Source organism: Diplotaxodon limnothrissa, linkage group LG8 (assembly GCF_057381915.1).
Source record: "Diplotaxodon limnothrissa isolate DT_005_m linkage group LG8, D_limnothrissa_male_GT1.1, whole genome shotgun sequence".
NCBI lineage: Eukaryota > Metazoa > Chordata > Actinopteri > Cichliformes > Cichlidae > Diplotaxodon > Diplotaxodon limnothrissa.
Window position 1 is genome coordinate 5,160,058 of NC_140603.1, and position 23,851 is coordinate 5,183,908.

General features: G+C 42.2%; 2 protein-coding genes and 1 pseudogene across 2 annotated transcripts in view; 2 read left to right on the forward strand and 1 right to left on the reverse strand.

Annotated features, from left to right (window-relative positions):
- Positions 1-23,851, forward strand: part of ca10a (carbonic anhydrase 10 (inactive)a) — a 332,797-nt gene that overhangs the window by 151,259 nt on the left and 157,687 nt on the right. The window lies entirely within an intron of this gene.
- Positions 4,723-6,578, forward strand: LOC146626150 (uncharacterized). The gene has a single exon (XM_085360339.1). The coding sequence runs from the start codon at positions 4,950-4,952 to the stop codon at positions 6,576-6,578; it is 1,629 nt and encodes a 542-aa protein (XP_085216465.1). The 5' UTR covers positions 4,723-4,949.
- Positions 12,102-23,851, reverse strand: part of LOC146626151 (uncharacterized) — a 75,542-nt pseudogene continuing 63,792 nt past the window's right edge.

Here is a 23,851-nt window from a genome sequence, read left to right on the forward strand (position 1 = left end):
ATTTACCACAGCCGTATTTTGTTATAATGTAGAAAGACATAATGTTTAAAGTAAATTTCTGTATACTGGCATAAATTGGAGGTTCACTGGTCTGGGACAAATAAGATCAAAATGGCCTGTGTGTGCCCCGTGATTTAAAATAAGTTTAACATCCCTGGTGTCGACAGTTAACTTTCTCTTTTTTGCCCATTCAAGAACTTCTGTTAATGCAGTTAAATCAGAGTATTGCACAGAGAGATGACATGGCCATGTGTGGGCAGTAATTGTATCTGTTAACATAACCACTGCAAACCCACTAGCATTAGTGCCGTCTGTTTTGTTTTTTTCTCCTTAAGCCATCAACAAATGAGTGTAAACTCATTTGTCAACGGTGTGCCAGCACAAGTGAGTATTCTTTTTTTTAAATATATGTTTTTAGATTAATGAATCAATTACACAAAACCTAACGCTATGCCAGCTTCTAGCTTTACTCGACAGTGTGTGGAGTAAACCCGATGACACAAGCTCCTAAAAACCTAAATTAACAAAACAATTTTAAACTTTTACAACTTTGAGCAAAAGCAAAGTCGACTGAGCCCAAAAGCTGTTAGAAACCTGTGTGATTATTACAATAAATATAGCAATTTTTTCTCAGTATGTTAGAATTTTGCAGAAATGGTTCTAATGTTCCCATGTTTCACAAAGCCTTGCTTTGCCCATTATGGATCGGGCACAAAGAGAAAAGATATTTCCCACATAGCAGACAGGTCTGGCTGGTGTCAAGCCGGCACTTCTGGCATGGTAAGTGGTATGTCATCCAAATACGGGCCAGATCTGGTGTAGATGGCACTGTTTATGTGATAGCATGCCATATCTGGCCTGATTATGGTTTGGTTTATGTGGCCCAGGCTTATAGAAAACAGGCCTGGCCCAGATCCGCCATCAAGCTGGCACTTCTGACTGACTGGTGTCATGGCAGGGTGTATGTCAACCAGATGTGGGCCAGGTCTGGCAATATGGCGCGATTTATGTTCCTAATTTGCTATTTTAGTTAGAAGACCCAAATGCCATGTTGCAATACTATACTGCTATGGTAGCCAACGTTTCAAATGCAGGTTTGACAAGTTTGTGAGTGTACACTTTATCCAAAACCTAGTGAGGGTTTACTCATGTTTATGTGGCTGCAGCTCAGTAGGTAGAGCAGGGCATCTACTGATCGGAAGGCTAGTGTTTCGATCCACTAACTGGCTCCTCACATCTGCATGTTAAGAGTGTGATAGAGCACAGTGTTCTATAGAGCACTTTGAGTAATCCAGGAGAGCAGAAAAGTGCTATATAAGAATCAGTCCATTCACTGTCTGAACAGAGTTTCGTCATGCTACTTTTGCACTATTATGTTCCAGCACATGTTGTTATTACATGGCTTGATTAAGGTACACATTAGGCTGACATTTGGGGCCAGAGCTGAAACTGTTCTGGGCCAGCACATGGCCAGCAGTGTGTCTGCAACTGGCCCATGGCTGCACACAACTTATACGTGACCCACATACCACAAAGAATGGCGGCCCTTTGTTGGCCCAGATCAGGTTTGCCAAAGGTAATCCACACATGGGCACATTGTGTGGGTCAGACCCGGGCCATACCAATTTGGGTTACAGAAAAATACTTTCGGTGACAAATAATTTATAATGGTGTGTGGGTCTGACAAACATGAAGCTCAGGGAAACACCCCTCATTTACTGAGGATTTATGGGATTTCAGCAAAGTGGGTTTCCCTCTGTCGTGATAAGCATAACATCAAAAGGTTGTCAGTTTTGGTTTATCTCCTTTAAGTGCACTGCTTTTGTTGCTGAGTTTGTACAGTTTAACAAAGATACATATGCCACCAGTGATGGCAAAAATTGTTTGCCAGGGCAGCGTGGGAATAGCTCCCAGTCTGTGGCATTGTCACACATAACTGCAATCGCCCGAGGTCGCCCCATTTTCCTGTGTGTGGTTTAGACACATGTGGGACATCCAGTCACTTGTAACATAGTTTACCAGTGTCTCTGAGTTTGCATGTCTGTGCGACCTGTGTCATCCCAATAACAAAGTGTCAACAGCAGTGTTGTGGATTTTTCTTTAACAAATTGCTTTTCATACTTTGTGTCAGGCCCCAGTGAATGTTTATAATACATGGTGCAGTGTATGTGAGCAGGGTCAAGTTCGTCTGCATTTTGTGGTGCCCTACATAGTGCTAGCTTATGCAAGGATTCCACAACACTGGCTAGTCCTGAGGTGCCTAACTCTACCAATAATTTGGTGTTGTTTCTGATGTGTACCACATGCACTGAGCCGTGTCTGTTCTTTGTGCATGCATTCCTCTCTGCGTAGGTACAGGACCAATTTTGCCATTAAGTCCCACCCTAGGAGGTTTATGGGACACAACTCCGAACACACCACCTGGTTGTTTTAGACAGAGGTATATGACCACCATCTTCCTTGTGATTACAGTATAAGTAGTGCCACTGTCACAAAGAAAAGTTATTGGCTTACCTACAACCAGCAAAGTTAGGTTAGGTAGGTTCCTTCTTCTGACTTCTTCCATCTAGTCTTCCTTCCCACTTATCTTGATGATCATCATCTCTCCTGCCTTTTTTCCTTTCAGTGCAGTCCCATGCCCAATTTCCACCCCTATCCTTGCTTTGTCCTGGCCTCTGCCTCTCCTCTGATTTCCCTGTTTAACATCAAAAAATTGATGGGGGAGATGAAGTTGTTGGCATGGCAAAGGTTATTTGCATTAGAGCTGGGCGATAGAACGATAACGATATGGATAATGACCCAGGGTCATTATTTGCGGTACGGTGTTGTTATTGTTTGTATTTGTATTCAGTGTTGCTTGTTTCCAGGTGGAGGCCACCCATTGGTGGAGGAAGGAAAGAGGCCAGCTACAAAAGGGGTTGGACTGGGTCGGCGAGCAGACTTCCTGGTTTCCCGTGAGCTGTGTGTCTGGGGACCGTCGTGGTGTGTGACTGCACGGGGCTGCAATATTAATGCTGAAAAAGGGGTTGTACCTGGGCTTGGTAGCTGTAGGGGTGGGAAGCCGTTTTCTTTTATTCCCCTCTTTTCTCCTGTTTCGGGTAGGGAGACAGGTTAGAGAATTGTATTTTGTTTTGGGATCGTGGGAGGTAAGTTAGCTCTGTTTTTCTTTCTAGTGTGTTTTGTTTGTTGTTTTGGCATCGCCCACCCTGAAGCTCGCTACCTGTTCAGTAAATAAATTAACCAACTCTCGTCATTCTGCCGTGGTGTGATTTTTTTTTTTGTCGTTATTATGTATCGGGTTTATCTTTTTGTTGTGTTGCACCCCGGCTTCGGGCCGGTGTGTAACATAAATGGGGGCTCGTCCGTTTGAGGGATTTCGGGGTCGTTTTTGTGTAGTGGGGTTCGTGTGGGTGTGTGGGTTTTTTTTTTGTGTTTTTGGGGGTTGTTTGTGTGGGTGGCCGCGGATGGAGTTTGATGTGGATAAGTTTGCCGAGGCGCCTTCCTTGCAGCAGTTGAGTCGGTGTCGGAGGGAGGATTTGCTGCTTATTGCGGGCCGTTTTGATGTGCGAGCGCCGGCGGGGGTGAAAAAGGATGATTTGCGACAGCTTGTCACGGTGGCTTTGAGCGAGCGGGGTTTGCTGTCAGGCATGCCGCTTGTTGGTGGGACGGGCGGGGCGGCTATGGAGCCGTTGGCTCCGTTGTCTGTTCCTCCTGTGGCCGCCCCCTCTGTGGCTCCTCCTGCTCCGGTGGTGGGGTCGTCGGCGGAGGAGCTCCAGTTGTTGCTCCGCATTAAGGAGGTGGAGTTGAGTAGTCACCGGTTGGAGGTAGAAGCGATGCATTTGAGGGTGAGGGCGTTGGAGTTGGAGCGCGGACCTCCACCGCGTGCCCCTGACTCTACGCCGCCCACGCCTGCGCCCTCTGTGCTCCCTGCGCCGCCGGCGCCTGGTCCCGCCCCGGCTCTCCGTCAGGATTTTGATGTTGGGAGGCACATTAAATTGGTGCCGCCCTTTTGTGAATCAGAGGTGGAGTCGTTTTTTCCTGCTTTTGAGCGTGTGGCTGCCGCGTTAAAGTGGCCGGAGGAGGTCTGGGTTTTGCTGTTGCGGTGTCGGCTGGTGGGTAGGGCTCAGGAGGTGTGGGCTAGCCTGTCAGCATCTGAGAGCTTAGATTATGGTGTGGTTAAGGCTGCCGTATTGCGTGCTTTTGAGTTGGTGCCTGAAGCGTACCGTCAGAAGTTTCGGCAGTGTGTGAGGGGGGGGGATCAGACTTATGTGGAGTTTGCGCGCGAGAAGGGTTTGCTCTTTGATCGGTGGTGCCAGGCTAGTGAGGTTAAGGAGTTTGCACAGTTGAAGGAGTTGATGTTATTGGAGGATTTCAAGGGGTGTCTGCCGGAGCGGGTGGTTGTTTATTTGAACGAGCAGAAGGTCGTTTCCCTCGCGAAAGCGGCGGTTCTGGCAGATGAGTTTGCTTTGACGCACAAGAGGGGTTTTTCCCCTCCGTTACGTCGGGGTTCTAGAGTTTTGCCGGAGGTGGGGGGGGGGGCGTTCTCCCCCGCTCTCGCGGCGTAGCCCTACGGTGGCCGCTGGGGACCGCCGATGTTTTTTTTGTCATGAGCTCGGTCATCTCGTTGCTTCTTGTCCCGTGCTGAGGGCGAGGGAGGGGGCGCGGGCCGACATTTCGGGGGGGGCCGTGCAGTGTTGCTCCGCGGTAACCCGCCCTAGCTTAATGCCGGTTGGCGTCGTTCCACGGGGGATAGATGAGGTGTTTCGACCGTTTGTTTCGACGGGGTTTTTATCGTTGTCTGGTGATGCGGGGGACGGGTTCCGATCACCATCTTGAGGGATACAGGGGCGAAGCATTCGGTGGCGCGGCATGGAGTCGTGCCTTTCTCTCAGCAGTCGTACTGTGGTTCTGATTTGCTGGTGTGGGGTATCAAGGTGAGTCTTTTACGCATGCCTCTCCATACGGTTACTTTGACCTCGTCCTTCGTATCGGGCGCTGTGCGGGTGGGGGTTCGAGATCAGCTGCCAATTGAAGGCATTGATCTTGTTTTGGGAAATGACTTGGCCGGGGGAAAAGTGTTTCCGGCTATGCCGGAAGTTATTGAGTGTCCTACTTCGGATCGGTTATGCCAATTCCCGTCGGAGCTGGGTGACCCCACAGTTTATCCGGCATGTGTGGTTACTCGTGCTCAAGCTCGTCGCTTGGGTGGTGAGGTGGACATATCCGAAATGTTTCCGGACGGCTCTGAGCCGCATGATAGTTCTGTTCCGGGGGTAGATGGTGGGACGGCGAAGGTTTTTAGTATGGTGTCGGAGAAGGAGGCAGCAGGTATCCGCAGGTTTGTGTGTGGTCAACTCCGTGACGAGGCAGACCTGAGCACGCTGACCTTGGGAATTTTAAAAAAGAGATATCAGACACACAACAAATGTGACTCATTAAGGCCAGAAGTAAAAACTTTCATGAAACAGGTGGTGCAAGAGGAACTGATGAAAATGCAGGATACTGATGAAAGTGAAAGTGACTCAGAGACTAAGAAGCTCCAGAACAAAAGGAAAAGAGAAAATGGAAATGACGAGGTCATGAGTGAGAGTGAAGATGAATCCTGGGCAAAGAAATCACAACATAATCATTCAAGCTCATCATCAGAATCTGAGGTTCAAGAGGACAACAAAACAGAAAGTAAAGAAAGCAGCAATGATGAAGAAAATGCCAAATCTCAAGCTGATGGTGAAGAGCCAGAGGTGAAAAAATCACAACAAAAGAGAAATGAAAATCGTCAAATTGACAGTGACGAGTCTTCTGATGAGGAACTCAGTGAGGAAAGCAACTGCAGTGACAGTCCAAAGAAAATGGTGAGAATGAACGTCGAGACAGTAACCAGCAGTAAAGATGAAGGAAGGAGAACACCACTGAGTGATGCAGGAAACGAATCAGATGGAGACTGCAAGTCAGAAACGAGTGACAAAATTAGGAGCGACGAGTCTTCTGACAGTGAAAAAGAAGATACAAAAGTGGAAGAGAAAACCAGTGACCCAGACTCAGTTTCATCACTACCTTCTTTGGAAGATGAAAAAGAAAATAAGACTGATAAAACAAATGATAAAAAGATGAAGAAGAGTGTGAAGAAAGATGAGAGCACCAGAAAACCAAAGTCTGATGACAAATCGGTGGCGAGGCTTGAACGTTATATTGCCCTCTGCGGCGTGAGGAGAAATTACAAGAAGCTGCTGGAGGACTGCCGCTCCCAGGTGGCTGTTCTGAAGAAGGAGCTTGAAGAGCTTGGTGTACATGGTCAGCCAACTATTCAGAAATGGAAAAAGGTCAGAATGAAGAGAGAGCAAGCTCAAGAACTGGCTGCTCTTGATGTCAACAACATCATTACCACACAAGGTCGACCTACACGCAGGGGTGCCTCAGCAAGTCAGAAACAACAGGACTGTCCGTCCTCTGAATATCAGCGCACTCTAAACTCGGAATCAGACAGTGATCAGGAAAACAATACCCACAGAGGTCGCAGGAAAATGTCCGAATGGGCCAACCTGCAGGGGATCATCAGTGATGACACAGACAGTGACTGATGAGTCTGGTTTCCCCCTAGGAAGTGTTCGATTTGTTTGTTTGTTTTAATGTTTTTGATACTAGGTCTAGCATCTCTCTAATGAGATGCTTGATTTTAGGTGGGGGGGTGTTATGACCCAGGGTCATTATTTGCGGTACGGTGTTGTTATTGTTTGTATTTGTATTCAGTGTTGCTTGTTTCCAGGTGGAGGCCACCCATTGGTGGAGGAAGGAAAGAGGCCAGCTACAAAAGGGGTTGGACTGGGTCGGCGAGCAGACTTCCTGGTTTCCCGTGAGCTGTGTGTCTGGGGACCGTCGTGGTGTGTGACTGCACGGGGCTGCAATATTAATGCTGAAAAAGGGGTTGTACCTGGGCTTGGTAGCTGTAGGGGTGGGAAGCCGTTTTCTTTTATTCCCCTCTTTTCTCCTGTTTCGGGTAGGGAGACAGGTTAGAGAATTGTATTTTGTTTTGGGATCGTGGGAGGTAAGTTAGCTCTGTTTTTCTTTCTAGTGTGTTTTGTTTGTTGTTTTGGCATCGCCCACCCTGAAGCTCGCTACCTGTTCAGTAAATAAATTAACCAACTCTCGTCATTCTGCCGTGGTGTGATTTTTTTTGTCGTTATTATGTATCGGGTTTATCTTTTTGTTGTGTTGCACCCCGGCTTCGGGCCGGTGTGTAACACGATATAACTTTTACTCGATAGAGAAATTAAGCTATCGCGATAGACCTCGCCGCTCTTGTCCTCTTAAAAAAAAAAAAAAAATTAATAAAGGTCAGCCAATCCAAATTAAGTAGCGCAGAGCCGAACCAATCACAGCCGCAGCGTCACGTCGCATGACTTGTTACGTACAGCACAAGTGCCAAGCCGCACGTGTGTTTGTTTGGGAAGCAGCCAGCGGGTAATGGAGCCAGCGCGTAATGGAGGAAATGAGTGTGCCGACTAGAAAAATTAACCGAGCGTGACCGAAGAGAAAACAGATGATGGTTCCAATGCCGGAGAGATTGTCGAACGGAAGAGCCAAAGAAGTTCCGTAGGGTGAAGGTATTTCGGCTATTTCAAGTCTGACAAAAAACAGAGTAGCGTGCACTGTAAATTGTGCCGAAAGCAAGTCTGGAAATACAATAAACTGGTGCATGCGTCACACTGTGCGCCACGTTATTGTTTCGGTGAAATGAATTTCTACAATACTGTTAATCCTACTCTCTGCAGTGTTTAAATGCTTACATATACACACAGTTACTGTCCGTCCACACATACGACTCGGTTCTGCTTCTATGCCCCAGCTTTGTTTACTTTTTCCCACCGAGGCTTCTAGACTTCTGATTGGCCAACATTTCTGCACGGTTAGGAATCTAGCGCCACCTGCTGCTTTGGCATGTTCATAGCAGCGTTTTCCTTCATTTCTCCCTTTATGTGTGGACGGGATTATTTTTTAAAACGAAAACGGAAAATCTCCGTTTTCAAAAATACCCATGTACGTGTGGACGTAGCCTCAGTCTCTGACTGGAAGCGCTAATTCGTCATTCGGCTTTTGTCAGACTAAAGTAACTGTTAAAACTGTTTTAAAAGCTCAGCTATACAACAAGGAGAGATTGAGAATTTCCTTTTAGTTCTCAGTTTATTTGATATTGACAAAAGTTAGTCAGTTTTGTCTGTTCGTCTGTAAAACAAACTAAGATTTATTTTTAGAATTAATATTTTGTTTCTAAGTGGAATTGACAATTTGCTCCACCTCATTGTTAGTCCATTTAAAAAAATTTTGCTGCGACATTTCAATGGGTAAAACTGGGAATCCATGGCAGACCCATGTTTCTGCCTGTAGTACTGACCATTGTATGTGAAATATGTGGAATGAAGTGTTTTTCTGCAATGGCTTTGCAGAAAATCCCCAACACTCTGTTCACAGCCCATTGTTGGTCAGTGGTGCTAGGTTCAGTCATTATGAAAATGTAATGTTTATGAGGTTGGGAAAACCTGCATTCAGCTGAGACTGAAGAAGTCACGTGGATGAGTGACAAAACATTTCTCTCACTGAAAATGCCATGTCCACATGAACAGAATCAACTTTTTGGGATATACTGACAATAAACTCAGTCAGACAATCAGTACTTTACAGATTAATGCAACCAAAGTTAAGTTTCACTTAAGAAAAGACTGACTTTCATAAGTTGCTTAATTATAAAACGTAACTACAAGCCATCATAAGCTACCTGCTAAGTGGTGGTTCGAAACCACACAACTCACACACAAGCCTTGATTGTCCAACTTTCTCATTTATTTCTGAGAAAAATTTCTACAGTCCAAAAGCGCTTTTGGACTGTCTGCTTTTTTACTCGTTCTATTTTTCCTTTATCTCCCCTTCTCTGTTTCTGCAGTGGCCTAAATGTAATCTGTTGTGTCTCCATCTCTCTGAGCACCTGAGCTGTCAACCGGTGAACACAAAGCTAGCTTCACCTTGTCAGTGCTGATTCATCCCTGCTCTGTCTCTGGTTGTTTGGCAGGCAGTCAACCTTGGCCAAACATGCTACAGAGACTGGTAAAGAGCTTCCGCCTGGGCTTGCTGCGGCTCAGCTTGCCACCTCAACATGGCGACAGCTTAAGCCTACTTTCTATCCAAGTGGTAGCCAAAGAAAAAGATTAACCTACCCTAACCCCTTCTCCCCATCTTACAATACACAATAAATGTATGAACTGGAGCCTATTTCAGCTGCCATAGGGCGAGAGGTGGGGTACATCCTGGACAGGTCGTCAGTCTATCACAGGGCTGAAAGATGAACTTGCCTTTTAATAAATTTTAATGTTGCCATGTATTATGACTAATACACAGTTAAAGGGAATTTAATTGACCTCCAAAGAGAAATTTTAATTAATGACAGCATGAGGCTATGTGCGATGGACTGAAGGAATCACAGTTATTAAAAAAGCACTATTAATTGAATATTTACTCTGCCATAGATGAGCTGCAATTATGTGAAGAGATTTAATGAATTTAATCACTTTGTTGCCCCAGAGGTGGAGAAAAAGCGATTATGGAGTGCTGTCTCTGTCTCAGTGTTTCCTGCACATTTATGAATAGTTCTTATGCAACAGGATTAAATGTATTTTGTTCCTCTTTATCCATGGCTATTTTCAGGTTAAATGTCTGATGGAATATATTAACATGATGGAATCTGTGACTCTCCTCACATTTTGTAATGCTGGCCTTTCTCCTGCTTTTGTTCTGACACTTGATGTCAGGTTTATTCATGTGCAGAAAAGAACTTTGAATTGTGTCATCAGTGTCAGATTTGATAAGAAGACTGATAATTTGTACACTTTATAAGTTTTGTGAAGTGCAAGTCTCAATTATGGAATTAAAGCTTTTAATGCTTTAATGTGTTGGTAAATGTGCTGCATGTTTTTTGTGCCAATCTATGACCCTTCTGAACGTATTGGGATCATTTTTGCCCCATAACTTATAAATAAAAGATGTTAACATAAAAATATTACCAAAGCCCAAGATGTTGGAAACAACTTTTTCCACACGTCTGAACAACACTGAGATTTGTTTCGAAACTAAAAGTTGAAAAGATCATAGAAAAGTGTGTTTTAAAAGAAAACAATCAGTGGGTAAACTTGAACCTGCAATTAGTTGAAATTTGATTAAGTTCAAAATTTCTTAGTAGCCTGAGAAAACAAAAGCCTTTCAGTTTTTAAGTAAAATTTAGAAATAAGTAAAAGCTATAACTGGAACAAAAAGAAAAGCCCAGAAAACAACATCCATGGAAGCTGGTGCTTCATGGGAGGTCGTAATAACAGCTTTCAGAAACAACATATGGAGCTTCTTTCGGGAACAGTTTCTGAAATTGTAATGTAAATTTTAATTTTAATGTTAGTGCTGCTCCAATACCATCTAGTGGACTCATTGACTGATGGTACTTCCAATGCCCAAATGTATTTAATCACTGTTATTCAAACACTGAATAGCTTGCACATTTAAGTAATGATTCTTTGACTCCCCTTTTTATTTAGTCTGGTAGAAGACAGATGGCAGTTTTCATGCAATTGGCTTCTCAGTGCACTGAAACAGATATATAAAAAAAGAGATTCGCTGAGATTGATTATACTCAGCTTTGCTATTGAGCAGCTTCTATTACGTTCCATCACTTGAAAAAACTAGCCTTAAACTTAAAGTGTTCTATTATTTTTTATGTAATTAGAGATTATGGAACAATACCAATATTTCAAAAAATTATTAATTTAACAAATATTATTCTAAGCAAAACGTAATTACACTTGAAAAGAAAAATATTGATATTCAATATTGAAAGATAGATTAGTAACACTGTATAATATTGACCGTGACTAAGGGTATAATTAACCTTAATTAAATATATTTTTATTTTATTTGTATTTTATTTGAAACTCCAATGTAATTTAAGTTACCTTCAAAAACCCAAAGGTAGGCATGCTAGGATAGACACAAGAAAAGAAATAAAAATACTGTAAGTGAAACTGAGTCTTCAAGTAATTTTAAATAACGTGTAAGTTATTTTAGTTAATGCATTTTTAAGTGTTACATAACAGGTATTTTACAGGAAAGAGGTGCAAATTATGCAAGGTGCAAGTTTAAGTACTGTGTAAGCAATTGTATGTACTGCATATAATCATGTATTTTACAGACAAGAATAAATAATTATATTAAAAGTAAATGCACATGTGATTTTAGGTACTGTGTAATTAATGTTGCTGGTATATTCTACAGGAAATGATGGTGATGGAGAAAAGTCCTTATAAAATTTACATTTGTAAAATAACACTGAATAATAGACAGCTGAATAATAGAGCACCTATGCACATCAATATAATGAATACTAAATAAATATATAAAAATATAAAGGTGCAAAAGGCAAGATTAATCCACTTCATAACATGGCCTGTGCCCTGAAAAGTACAGTGTATTTTCAATGTACAATGGGAAATATTGCTGTTTTGTTTTTTTGCAAAATTCCCTTGAAATGACACACTACTTAAAGTTACTTACGCAGTACTTAAGCATACTTTGGGGAACTCCTAATTTAATATTGAGTTGCACAAATCTCAAACTAATTAAAACATTAAAACGTCTGCCCTTTAGATATGATGAGAGCCAATCACAAACCTGTGCTCTTAACTTGCTAGTATATATTTAAAATAACCGCATTTAAAATATATTTAAAATAACAGAAATAAACAAGCTGTCCACTTGTTTATCTTCTACATAACCCTTTCAGAATAAAGCTCAAGATTCTGTTGAGACTTTTCAAAATAAATTAAAATCATGTACATTATTCTCAAACATCAAATTTCACAATATGCATCAAGCAAATTACCTCAAATAAAATCATAAGGTAACTATAAATGGTGCTTCAGTCAGCACGTGGATGCAGGCACAGCGAGTACCTGCCTAGCCAGTGAAGATGAGGCAGAACCAGGTAGTTCCAAACAGAAGGACCAGTCAAAACAAATCGAGGATCTTATTCCTAAATGAGGGGCTACCTCTGTAGCATGGACGTGGTTTGGCTATGAAAGGTCTGACACAGACCAGAAGACTGTACTATGCAAATTATGCTGCCAAGCGGTCCCCACCTCAGACTCAAACACGGTAAACCTCTTCAACCACCTACACAAGAATCATGTGAAAGAGTAAGGAGAGAGTTTAGGGATGAGAAGCGAAAAAGAGCCGTCAGGTGCTCAAAATGAACGTTCGACTCAAAAGTTAGTACAGGCTTCCCCGCAGAATGCCGTGTAATAAATACCAAAAAAATGGCGTCCGTTACCAATAGGGATGGGTACCGGTATCTGACATAAACGGTAGTAACCAGACCGAAAAGCAGCGCACATTTCGGTGCTTTATTTCGGTGCTTTTTTTTTCCTGAGCTGTGATACACTTTAGATTCTAGCCAATCATTTTACGTTTCCGAGGATAGTAGGCGGGGCCAGTTACGTACGTTCTTTTAGAGCAGAGCTACAGATTAAAAATGCCCAAGGCGAAGCGGTCAAAAGTCTGGCTGTACTTCACAGCAAAATATGCAAACTCAGCAGCCTGCAACAAGTGCTTTAAGCTGATACTGTGATACTGTCAAAGGAGGTAACACCTCAAATCCGATGAAACACCTGGCGACGCATAGCGGTTTTTTTTAAAGCCGAAAAATGCACCGTATTTGATAGCTTGCTGCGAGACCTCACACCGAGCATATCTAATCTACTGCGGGTGTGGTGCCTGTTATCGGACCCGGAGTTAGCAACATCCCCCAAAAACCTGAAGAGGAGAGTCCTGGCCCCTAGCCCTGCCAGTGTAGCAGAAATGATGAGGATGATGATGCAGCAGCAGCCGTTCTTCTCTGAGTGAGTAGCTTAATGTTGTTTGTGTGTAATTTACGTTGAGTAGGCTAACCACGTTATTACATTAATGCATGTAAGGTGAACTAGCAAACATCATCATAGCTACATGCGGCTGTCCTCTTGTTTGATGGCAGATACTCCCTTCACCGTGGCCAAAAAGGCTAAAATGACCAAAGAAAAAGTGGGAAACAGTTAAACATGAGAGGTTTTTGGACAAAGTTTGTGTTTTTTCCATTGTTTAAGCACTGCTTCCAGCCAAGAGTGATACCATATATGCTCTATAGCTGCAGAAAAGGCTAACATTGTTATCTTTTTACAAAAAAACAGCTGAACATGAGAGGTTTTTGGACCAATTTTGTGTTCTCCATTCTTTAAGCACCGGTTTGAGCACCATTTAAGCACCTGCACCGCTTCAAAAGTACCAGTTTGGCACCGGTATCGGATAAAACCTAAACGATACCCATCCCTAGTTACCAATTACCTCTAAAAATGTATAGTTTCATGCATCGGTCAAAACACTCGGCTCCAGGTACACGACGCCCAACTGAAAACACTTCACACAAGTCGATTTGCCTGAGATTCACAGAATTTACAGAAAATGCACTAATTTACGATATATACCATTATTGGGATAAGAAATGTCATATGAGATTTGAGATTTTGGTCATATCGCACAGCCCTAAAGGCCATTTAGAAAAACAACTGTCATTGCCTTTGAAACTATGTCTCTTTATTTATTTTTGTAATGCCAAAAGACGGGTTTTTGTGCTGGCATATACAATAAATCTGACTCTGAGTTGTCAGAGAGCTTTCTCACATGGCTATATGCACAATATTTTCTCTTTACACTGCAAGTGGAAGTCTTTGACTTCTACTTTTCTCTTGACATAGAAAAACACTTGTATTTAGCACTATAACGGGGAGACACGGCTATGTGACTTAGGTGCAGTATCAAATTGGACTAAATTAATGGGCGTAAGTCATGTATAGTCTATGCCACTTCTGGCATTTAGCTCTTTGATCTATGTTAGTAGCCCAGCACTGAAGTTCAAGGAACACTGGACTTGGATTCTAGTTCAAAGTATAATTAAATTTAATATGCAGTTTTTCCTATCCAGGTTTGCCTTCAGCCTCAATAGACTGCTGCAATGTCTCTGTGTTTCCTCCTTATGACTAAAGCTATCAGATTAAAGAAGTGTGTGCTTGCTAGTTGTCTTTTTGAGGTGTTTGGGTGGTAAAGCAAGCTGGTGAGTGCAAAGGGTGTGTACAGCAGCATATGGTGGTATGATTCATAGAGAACTGGGTCAGAGTTGGCAATTCCTCAGTGGTCTAGCAGACCCATAGCACAGACATACAGGGTGAGAGAGAACTGTGAATGAGAGAAATAACACTGCCTCCATTTTTGCTTTACAAATAGCTATGAAAGCAGGAGTAAGAAAAGCCTTTACAAGGTTGAAAATTTTGGACAAACAATTTTAGTCGTATTATTTGGGTTAGATCCTGTCCTGCCTGCAGCCCTCATTCATTTCTATGTCCTAAAAAATCTCTCTCGTGCCAGGGCTCATAGTCATTTCTCAAGAGAGGAAACTGTGTAAAGTTATGTTCTTTGTCCCTTAAACTAAATTATCATTTTTTTTGCAACATTGAATGAAAGCAAAACAGACTAGAACATCCATCATGTGGAAAATGCTTTAAATTGTGTTGAAAATAGAAGAAAATTAGTGTTGTATGAAATAGCGCATGCTTTACAAGGTTCTTATGATCGATAATTTTATTTGAAAGCTAAATACATTTTGTAGAAGGCGTAATCTTCCCCTTTGCTTAAACTGAGGTCTATTATGTCAACCACAACATAAAATGGAGGAAATGTCAGTTGTAACAGTATAAAGTTAGCTTTTTTAAAACAGCTTGAATTTATTGCTGCCTTCTGTGAAGTGGGTGATATATATTTATTAACTGTTTAGTACTTAAAATCATTTCTGGGCAAAGGAATGTCAGAAACAACGCCTGGCATATCTCATGTTGATCCAGATTCAGTTAAATGGAAGAAAATTGATACAAATCCTAAAATACACACAAGGTTTCAATAAAAGGTTTCAATAAGTATGAAATCGCACCTTCTTAATTATATTTCAAATATCTTGTACATATCTTTAAATCAAAGATGTGGATTTTCGTAAACTCTAAAGTAATAATAACAATACTGCTTATTTGATTAGTTGATGGAAAGCTTATTTAATGCAACCTCATTTTCACTGCACTAGGAAAGCATTATTTTAAGAGACTTATTTATACTATAACTGGGTTATTGGCTTCATGATAATTCTTAAAAATGCTACCCGTGTAAGATGCATGGGTCTATTCAAACCAAATCAGGCTGCTATAATTGATGAGGTTAAGCTAGTGCCTGTTGGGACTCTCTGTGAATTGTTATTGCTGGTGAAGACAAATTACTTAACCTAACAAAAATTTAGTTATGCAAGTCCATACTTAAAGTACTGGCGGGCCTATCACACCAACATCCCTTCCAAATACAGCATGGGTACCTATTCAGGGTGTACAAATGTTATTTTGGAGTAGACTTGCACCTGGAATAGATGGATTTTTACACGACTGAAGGAACAGACACATATGTCTAACAACTTTTAATTAAGTGATGTAAGAGTTAATTCAAGAGCAGAAATCAGAAGTTGAGCGGCTGGTACTCTGGTGCAGTCAGCACAGTCTGGAGCTGAACACTCTTAAGACTGTAGAGATGACAGTGGACTTCAGGAGACATCCCTCAACTCTGCTCCCCCTCACCATATCGGACAGCCCTGTGAAGACCTTCAAGTTCCTGGGTACAACCATCTCCCAGGACCTGAAGTGGGAGACCAACATCAACTCCATCCTCAAAAAGACCCAGCAGAGGATGTACTTCCTGAGACAACTGGGGAAGTACAGTCTTCCACAGGAGCTGCTGATCCAGTTCTACACTGCGGTCATTGAGTCTGTCCTGTGCTCCTCTATCACAGTCTGGTATGGAGCAGCCACTAAACAGGACAGGAGCAGACTGCAGCGGACTGTACGGGCAGCAGAAAGGATCATCGGCGCCCCCCTGCCCTCCGTCCAGGATCTGTACCTCTCAAGAACCAGGAAACAGGCAGGGAAAATCATCACAGACCCCTCACACCCTGCACACAGACTTTTTGATCTGCTGCCCTCTGGCAGACGGTACAGAAGCCTGCAGACCAGGACCACCCGACACAGGAACAGTTTCTTTCCCCTCTCCATCTCCCTTCTTAACAGTTGACCTGTCACACTGCTCCCACTGCCAGACTGCAGCTGCACCTTATGTACATTTTGTAGTATTCATTCCACCTCATCCATTTCTGTATTTTATGTATATAAGTTTAGATTCGTTATTTATAGTTGGTTTACACAGCTTTGTGTATGTATGTGTAATGTGTATATATAGACACGTGTGTGTGTGTGTGTGTGTGTGTGTGTGTGTGTGTGTGATTTACATTGCTGTGCTTGAGAGCCACCATCTACCGGAACCAAATTCCCTGTATGTGTCTGCACATATACTTGGCCAATAAACACGATTCTGATTCTGATTCTGATTTAATAAAACATTTTGTCAGTTCGGTAGTTTACTATTTTATAAGGTATAAAGGTGACACAAATTGAAATGTATTTCAGTTGCTCTCCAAATTCAGCTGAATGTGTTCATCTTTATAAGCTGCTACTGAGATTCATGATACCTTATTGCTTTATCTCTGGCAGTGCTTTACCATAACTGAAAATGTATGTGTTACGGTTCCCTAAGAGCACATCCAGTTAGGTGTTATCTACCTTTATTGCTCCGCCTGTTCTCTTTCTGGCTTGGTCAGGAACACAAAAAGTGAAAAGAATGCTACCATAATTACTGTATTGTGAATGTAAATTTTAATAAAGAAATACTATAAAAACAAAGCAAAAAACATTGGATAGACAGAATAAAGTGGTGGCTTTGTCAGCGTCACCTTTTCACAGCAAAACAGTAGCAGTCAGCTTAATTAAGATGTGGATAACTGTTGCACTAATCAACATGCTTTTTGCCCTCCCTCCATCTCACCTCCTCCTGTTCTCTCATTTTATCTGTGTTTGTTCTAATGATCCTAGCTCAGGCCATTATGGCAGACAGTAAGTTAATGAACAGTAAATGGGAGAGGAAAATGGTATTAATCATCTCTGTGCCCACCTTGTGCTCTATTATCATTTGGCTCCTTTCATCTAGGACTTCCCCCACCTTGTCTACTCTCTCAGTGCCTAATGCTTAATGGTTCCTAGTGGTCACTGGATGATTCTTGGACTTTCATCCTACCGACTTAGGTCCTTGACAAAATGAGCGGTAGACTTTTTGTCATATCTCAAACATCCCTTTTCCACTCAATACCCTTTCTTATTGGTTTTAAAGTGTACCATGTCGACCAATCACAAACATATAAATGGCAACATGTGGAATTTGGTTGTTTAGGAAGAGTGGGAAGTTTTAGGAGTAACGGTGGCGAGAAGGAGCGAGCAAAAGAGCGCGAATTTTGAGATGTGAGAGATTTGTGACGTTTGGAGTCTATAGTTATTGTGTGTTGTCTTTTGTAGTTGGAGTGTAGTGTTGTCGTTTTTTTTGTTTTGTGTGCCAGTTATAAAGCCACCAAAGGCAGTTTGCAATGTAAATGCCATCTCTAGGCGAAAAACAAGCCTGCAGGGTTTAAGTCTGTGGTGTTCTCCTCTGTCTTATAGTGGACAGAAATTATTTTTTGGAGTGGCACAAATAATTTGTGTGACTTCTTATTTGATGCAGAACACCTGATTGTTCTTTAAATAGTTTTAAATGGTTATATAAAAATACCCGAGGCCCTGGCTGCATTTTCAGGTAAATAGTTCCATATAACTTTGTTGTTTGCAAAAATTGTGCATAGAATAGAATTCAACTTTGTCATTTCACATGTCACAGGTACAGGGCAACGAAATGCAGTTTGCATCCATCCAGAAGTGCTTTAGCCATGATATAGATATATTACAATATATATTAGCAATAATATAGATATGTGAGTATATTACAGAAATGGGTCTATTGCGGTATGTAATATGTACACGGTATGAAGTATGTTATGAATATGCTATAACTATAAGTATGTACAGGCTGTAGTGAGTACAAGCTATGTACAGGCTATGAACAGGATACAAATATGAAAAAACTATACAGAATATGAAGTAAAGAACTATACAGAAATATGAGATATACAGCTATACAGAAATGGGAACTATGCAAGTTGTAAACAGTTGTAGAATTAAAAATTATCGTATTGTACAGAATGATTATTTACACAGAACTATACAGTAGTGCAGTTAAGAGGCTATATAAAGTGCTAGTGGTTGTGAGTGGTGGTTCAGTCCATGTTATTATTGTGTGTTTGAGGGTACAGTTGTCCATTGTGGGTGTGTGTATGTTCAGTCCATGTGTTAACGTGGGTCCGATGTCAGGAGGCAGAGTTCAGGAGTCTGACAGCTGTGGGGAAGAAGCTGTTCCGGTACCTGGTGGTCTTAGTCCGGAGGCTCCTGTAGCGCCTCCCAGGGGGCAGGAGGGTGAAGAGTCCATGTGATGGGTGACTGGGGTCTTTGATGATTTTCCCAGCTCTTTTCAGACACCGCTTCCTGTAGATGTCCTTTATGGCAGGAAGTGGTGCTCCGGCGATGTGCTGGGCAGTTTTCACGACCCTCTGCAACGCCTTCCGGTCCGAGGCAGAGCAGTTCCCGTACCAGACTGTTATACAGTTGGTCAGGATGCTCTCGATGGTGCAGCGATAGAAGTTCACCAGGATGTCTGAGGACAGGTGGTTCTTCCTCAGAGTCCTCAAGAAGAAGAAGCGCTGGTGAGCCTTCTTGACCAGCTTGGAGCAGTTGGTCGTCCAGATAAGATCCTTGGAGATGTGGACTCCCAGGAACTTGAAGCTGCTCACACGCTCCACAGCCGTCCCCTTAATGTGGATGGGTGGATGTGGGTCAGCATTCCTCCTGTAGTCCACGATGAGCTCCTTGGTCCTCTCGGTGTTAAGCAGCAGGTTGTTTGTGTCGCACCACTCAGCCAGACGATCCACCTCCTCCCTGTAGGCGGCCTCATCGTTGTCACTGATGATGCCAATCACCGTGGTGTCATCTACAAACTTATTGATGGTGTTAGAACCATCGGCAGGTCTGCAGTCTTGGGTGAAGAGGGAGTAGAGGAAAGGGCTCATCACACAGCCTTGTGGTACACCGGTGTTCATTGTGATTGTAGATGAGCAGTGGTTATCCAGCCGGACATGTTGGGGGCGGTTGGTCAGGAAGTCCAGTAACCATTTGCACATGGCCGGTACCACAGCGTGGGCCAAGGACAGGTTGAATATGTCTGTGAGCACTCCTGCAAGCTCCCCAGAACACGCTCTGAGAACACGCCCGGGGATGCCATCAGGGCCTGCAGCCTTGTAGACATTTTTGTGGACATAGGTTTTTAAAATGTACAATTTTGATTTGCATTTCAAGTTATGAAAATGATTCGTTAAACATGTTTGTGGTTTTTACAGTAAAAAAACATAACTTTTTTCTACTCTGATTTTATGTTTTTCTTGTCTGAATTTAGATCAATTGTGCCAATACAGTATGTATGCAGCTTTAGATATGGTGTCAACTATGCTAGATGAGACAAGTGCTGTAAAATTGAAGGCCATACCTCTCTCCAATGACACAGTTCCAAGGCACATGTGATATTTCAAGTGACATTGAAGAACAACTCATTGATGGGCTGAAGGACAAACATTTCGCCTTACAAGTGAACGAGGGCTACAAACAGCAATAAAGACTGTCTGTTAATTGCTTATGTTCACTTTGTCCCTGTGTGAGGTTTTTTTTTGTTTAGCAAGTATGTACCAACAGCTGATGAGCTCTTTAAGCTTCTTGACTGTTATCCTACAGAACATGACACTGAATAGTAGAACTGTAATTATTTGCATGGATGGAGCACAAACTATGGCAGGGAAGAAGAAGGGGTTGGAGGCACTTATCAAGAGTCTCACCAAATGGGCAATGGGTAGCAATAAAAACAGCTTATGGAATAATAGCACAGAAACTACCAGTGACATTTCTAAATTGCGGTGACATCAGTGACCATCTTCTAGTTTTTACAGTATATAATGGTGAGCTCAGCTTCAAAGTTATGCGAATTTTCACTCGAAGTTTACAACATATGGAGGACACAAGAACAAGCGCGTTCCTCATCACGGCAGAAAACTGAAGAAAATAATCCTGAACTGTACTATACGGCTGCCACACCCCATGCATCCCAAAATAGCAGTGGCATGTTCAGTGACCATTACACTATTGTAAATCGCACACACTAGCTAACCCTGGGCTAGAACAGGAATTAAAAGATTAATAATTTGCACCATATAAAGAATACAGACAAGTAAGAACAAGAAACAATAAATGCTTTTAAAAACAATTTAATGACAGTAACAACTGGGTTGAAATGTATCAGAAACAAGATGCCAGTGGTGCACATGATGAATTCCTTAGAATATTTACATTATTGTATAATACAAACTGTCCAGTGATGTAATATAGTTGAAAGCATAAATATATGAACTGTCCATAGATAACAAACGGTCTGCAAAATGTAATTCAATGTTCCTCACAGCTGCTGATTAAAATTGTTTAAAAAAATTGTAAAATAAGAAATCCTTGACTTGTAATTGATGTGATTGATATGATGGTGGTTCAAAGAGTCACTGAGGCCATTTTAATTCCATTTACATACTTCTGTAATTTATTATTTCAAATTAGTGTCTTTCCAGTCAGAATGAAAATATCAAAAGTTAGATGTCTATATAAATCTGACAACAAACACAGTTTCACAAACTACAGAAATGTTTCTTTATTACAACAATTCTCAGTACAGGTTCAGATCAAGCAGATCAACATCTTTGGCACTAATAGATTGAATAAAATATATCACAAAATTCCAGAGACAGAAAGCAATGTGTGGCTGGGTTATTCATAGACTTAAGAAACAGGGAGCAGTTTGTGAAATTAAATAGTTGTTGCTCCTTATGTATGGGCATTGCTTGTGGTGTACAGCAGGGGTCACTTTTGGGCCCAAAATTCTTTAACTTACATATCAATGGCATTTGTAAAGTGTCCAAATTGTTAGAAATGGTACTGTTTGCTGATTACACTTTGAAACATTTTCTGCTCTGGTGATGACCTGCAACATTTATTAGATGAAATGACTAATGAAATACTTAAATTGAAGCTTTGGCTTTATAAAAAGAAATTATCATTAAATTTAAATAAAATAAAAATTATGTTGTTTGGAAATAATTAAATAAAAATGTAAAGATTTAGATAAATAGTGTTGATATTGAAAGGGTCAATGGAAATAGATTTCATGAAGTGATAATAGATGAAAGACTGGAGAGAAGACATAAGTAATATTCATTCCAAAGTATCAATAAGCATTGGAATGCTAAACAAAGCAAAGCAGGTATTAGACTGTACATCACTTCATATTCTCTGCTGTTCACTGGTTTCACATTAATTAAGGTATTGTGCAGAGGTCTGGGGCAATAACTATAAAAGCACATTGCTTTCACTTTTCATTCTTAAAAAAGCACTTTGCATCATCCACAATGCAGGTTATAAGGATCATAGAAACTCACTATTCTTGCAGCCTGCTATATTGAAATCTGAATTCCAAACAGGACAGATTCTGTTCAGAGCAAAAAATAATGAACTCCCAGGTAATATTCAGAGCAGGTTTGTTTTTTGTTATTTTACTGAAGGAAGGTGTAATTTAAGGGCTTTTTGTAACCTGAAAAAGGGATTTGTTGCACATTTGCACATTTCTGTGCATGGAGTGAAACTGTAGTTTGAGTGTAAGGTTGAAGCAATGTCCAAACATAAACTCAGAAAGAGATATAAAGATATGATCTTCACGAGTTATAAAGAGAAAACGATAAAAGTCAGGGAATGTCTTTGTTTAGGAAGTTTTATTCAAGCTTATTAGAATAGAATAGAATAGCCTTGGTGCAAGTTTCAATAATAAATATAAATGTAAAATATAAAAAGTACAAAAAAACCCAATCGTAAGTACTCAAACAATAGTATGTACAATATATACAGGATAGCAGCATAATATAATGGCAGTGACGGTATGGAATAGGTTCAATTGTTTTTGTGCTTATTTGATAGCTCTGGGAAAGAAGCTATCCCTGAATCTGTTTGTCCTGGTTTTATGTGACCTGTACCGTCGGCCTGACGGTAATAGTTCAAACAGTTGGTTGCAGGGGTGAGAGTGGTCCTTGATGATATTGCCAGCTCTGCTGAGGTACCGAGAGTTTGCAGTGACCTCCAGGCTGGGCAGAAAGCAGCCAGTGATCTTCTGGGCTGTGTTGATGCCCCTCTGCAGTACTTTCCTGTCCGCAGCTGAGCACCCTGTATACCATGTTGTTATGCCGTACGTTAGGATGCTCTCTATGGTGGCTCTGTAAAATGTCACCAGCAGCCTCTCCTCCAGGTTGTTCCTCCTGCGTCTCCACTCTCAGAAAGTGGAGACGCTGCTGGGCCTTTTTAACCACCGCCGTGGTATTTGCAGTCCAGGAGAGGTCATCAGAGATCTGCACGCCCAGAAACCTCATGGAGTGTACCCTCTCCACACAGCTCCCGTGGATGTAAAGTGGGACCGGGTCTGCTCTGCCCTTGCTGAAGTCCAAGATAAGTTCTTTAGCTTTCGTGGTGTTCAGTTGGAGGTCGTTAACTGAACACCACTCAGTCAGTCTGTTGACCTCATCTCTGTAGTCCGACTCATCCCCCCTTGAGATGAGTCCAACCACTGTGGTGTCATCCGCGAACTTTATGATGGTGTTTGAGAGATGGGTAGGGGAGCAGTCGGATGTGTAAAGCGTAAACAGGAGGGGACTCAAAACACATCCTTGTGGAGACCCGGTGCTGAGTGTGATGGTGCTGGACCGGTGGGGGCCGAGTCTGACAGACTGTGGTCTATTTGTCAGGAAGTCCTTGATCCAGAGGCAGATGGGGGTGGAGAGTCCCAGGTGAGACAGTTTCTGGACCAGGATCTCCGGGATGATATGATTGAATGCTGAGCTGAAGTCCAGAAAGAGCATTCTCACATAGCTTCCTCGGTGCTCCAGGTGACTCAGCGCAGTGTGGAGCGCTATGGTGATAGCGTCCTCGGTGGATCGATTTGCCCTGTAGGCAAATTGGTGGGGGTCCAGAGTGGGAGGCAGACCGGCCCTGATGTGCTGACAGACCAGTCTCTCAAAGCACTTCATCACTACAGGCGTAAGTGCAACAGGCCTGTAGTCATTTGGGCTGGCCACAGCTGTCTTCTTGGCGATGGGGATGATGGTGGAGGTTTTGAGGCAGGGCGGGACGGTGTTTGATGACAAGGAAAGGTTGAAGATTTTAGTGAAGACTCCGGTCAGTTCGTCAGCACATGCTCTGAGAACCTTTCCATGTATTCCATCAGGACCTGCCGCCTTCCTGGGATTCACTGACCTTAGAACACACCTCACTTGATGCTCCCTGAGTGTTAGTGTGCCAGTGCTGGGGGCGGGTGGAAGTGGTGTGGCAGCTGAGGGCCTGGTCGTCTCAAAGCGGGTTTAGATCCTCAGCCAGTGAGGCATCAGTCCTAGATGTTGCCTGGTTATTGCTTCTGTAGTTGGTAATGTGATTGATCCCCTGCCACATTTTTCTGGGGTCGTTGTCAGCAAAGTGATCTTCAATCTTCCTCCTATAGGCAGCCTTAGCTTTCCTGATGAAAGCTATTCCTATTTGGATTGTACAATTACCTTTTCAACACTGGAGGTATTGGTTTTGTTGTGTAGAGGAAAGTTAAAGACTCACATAAA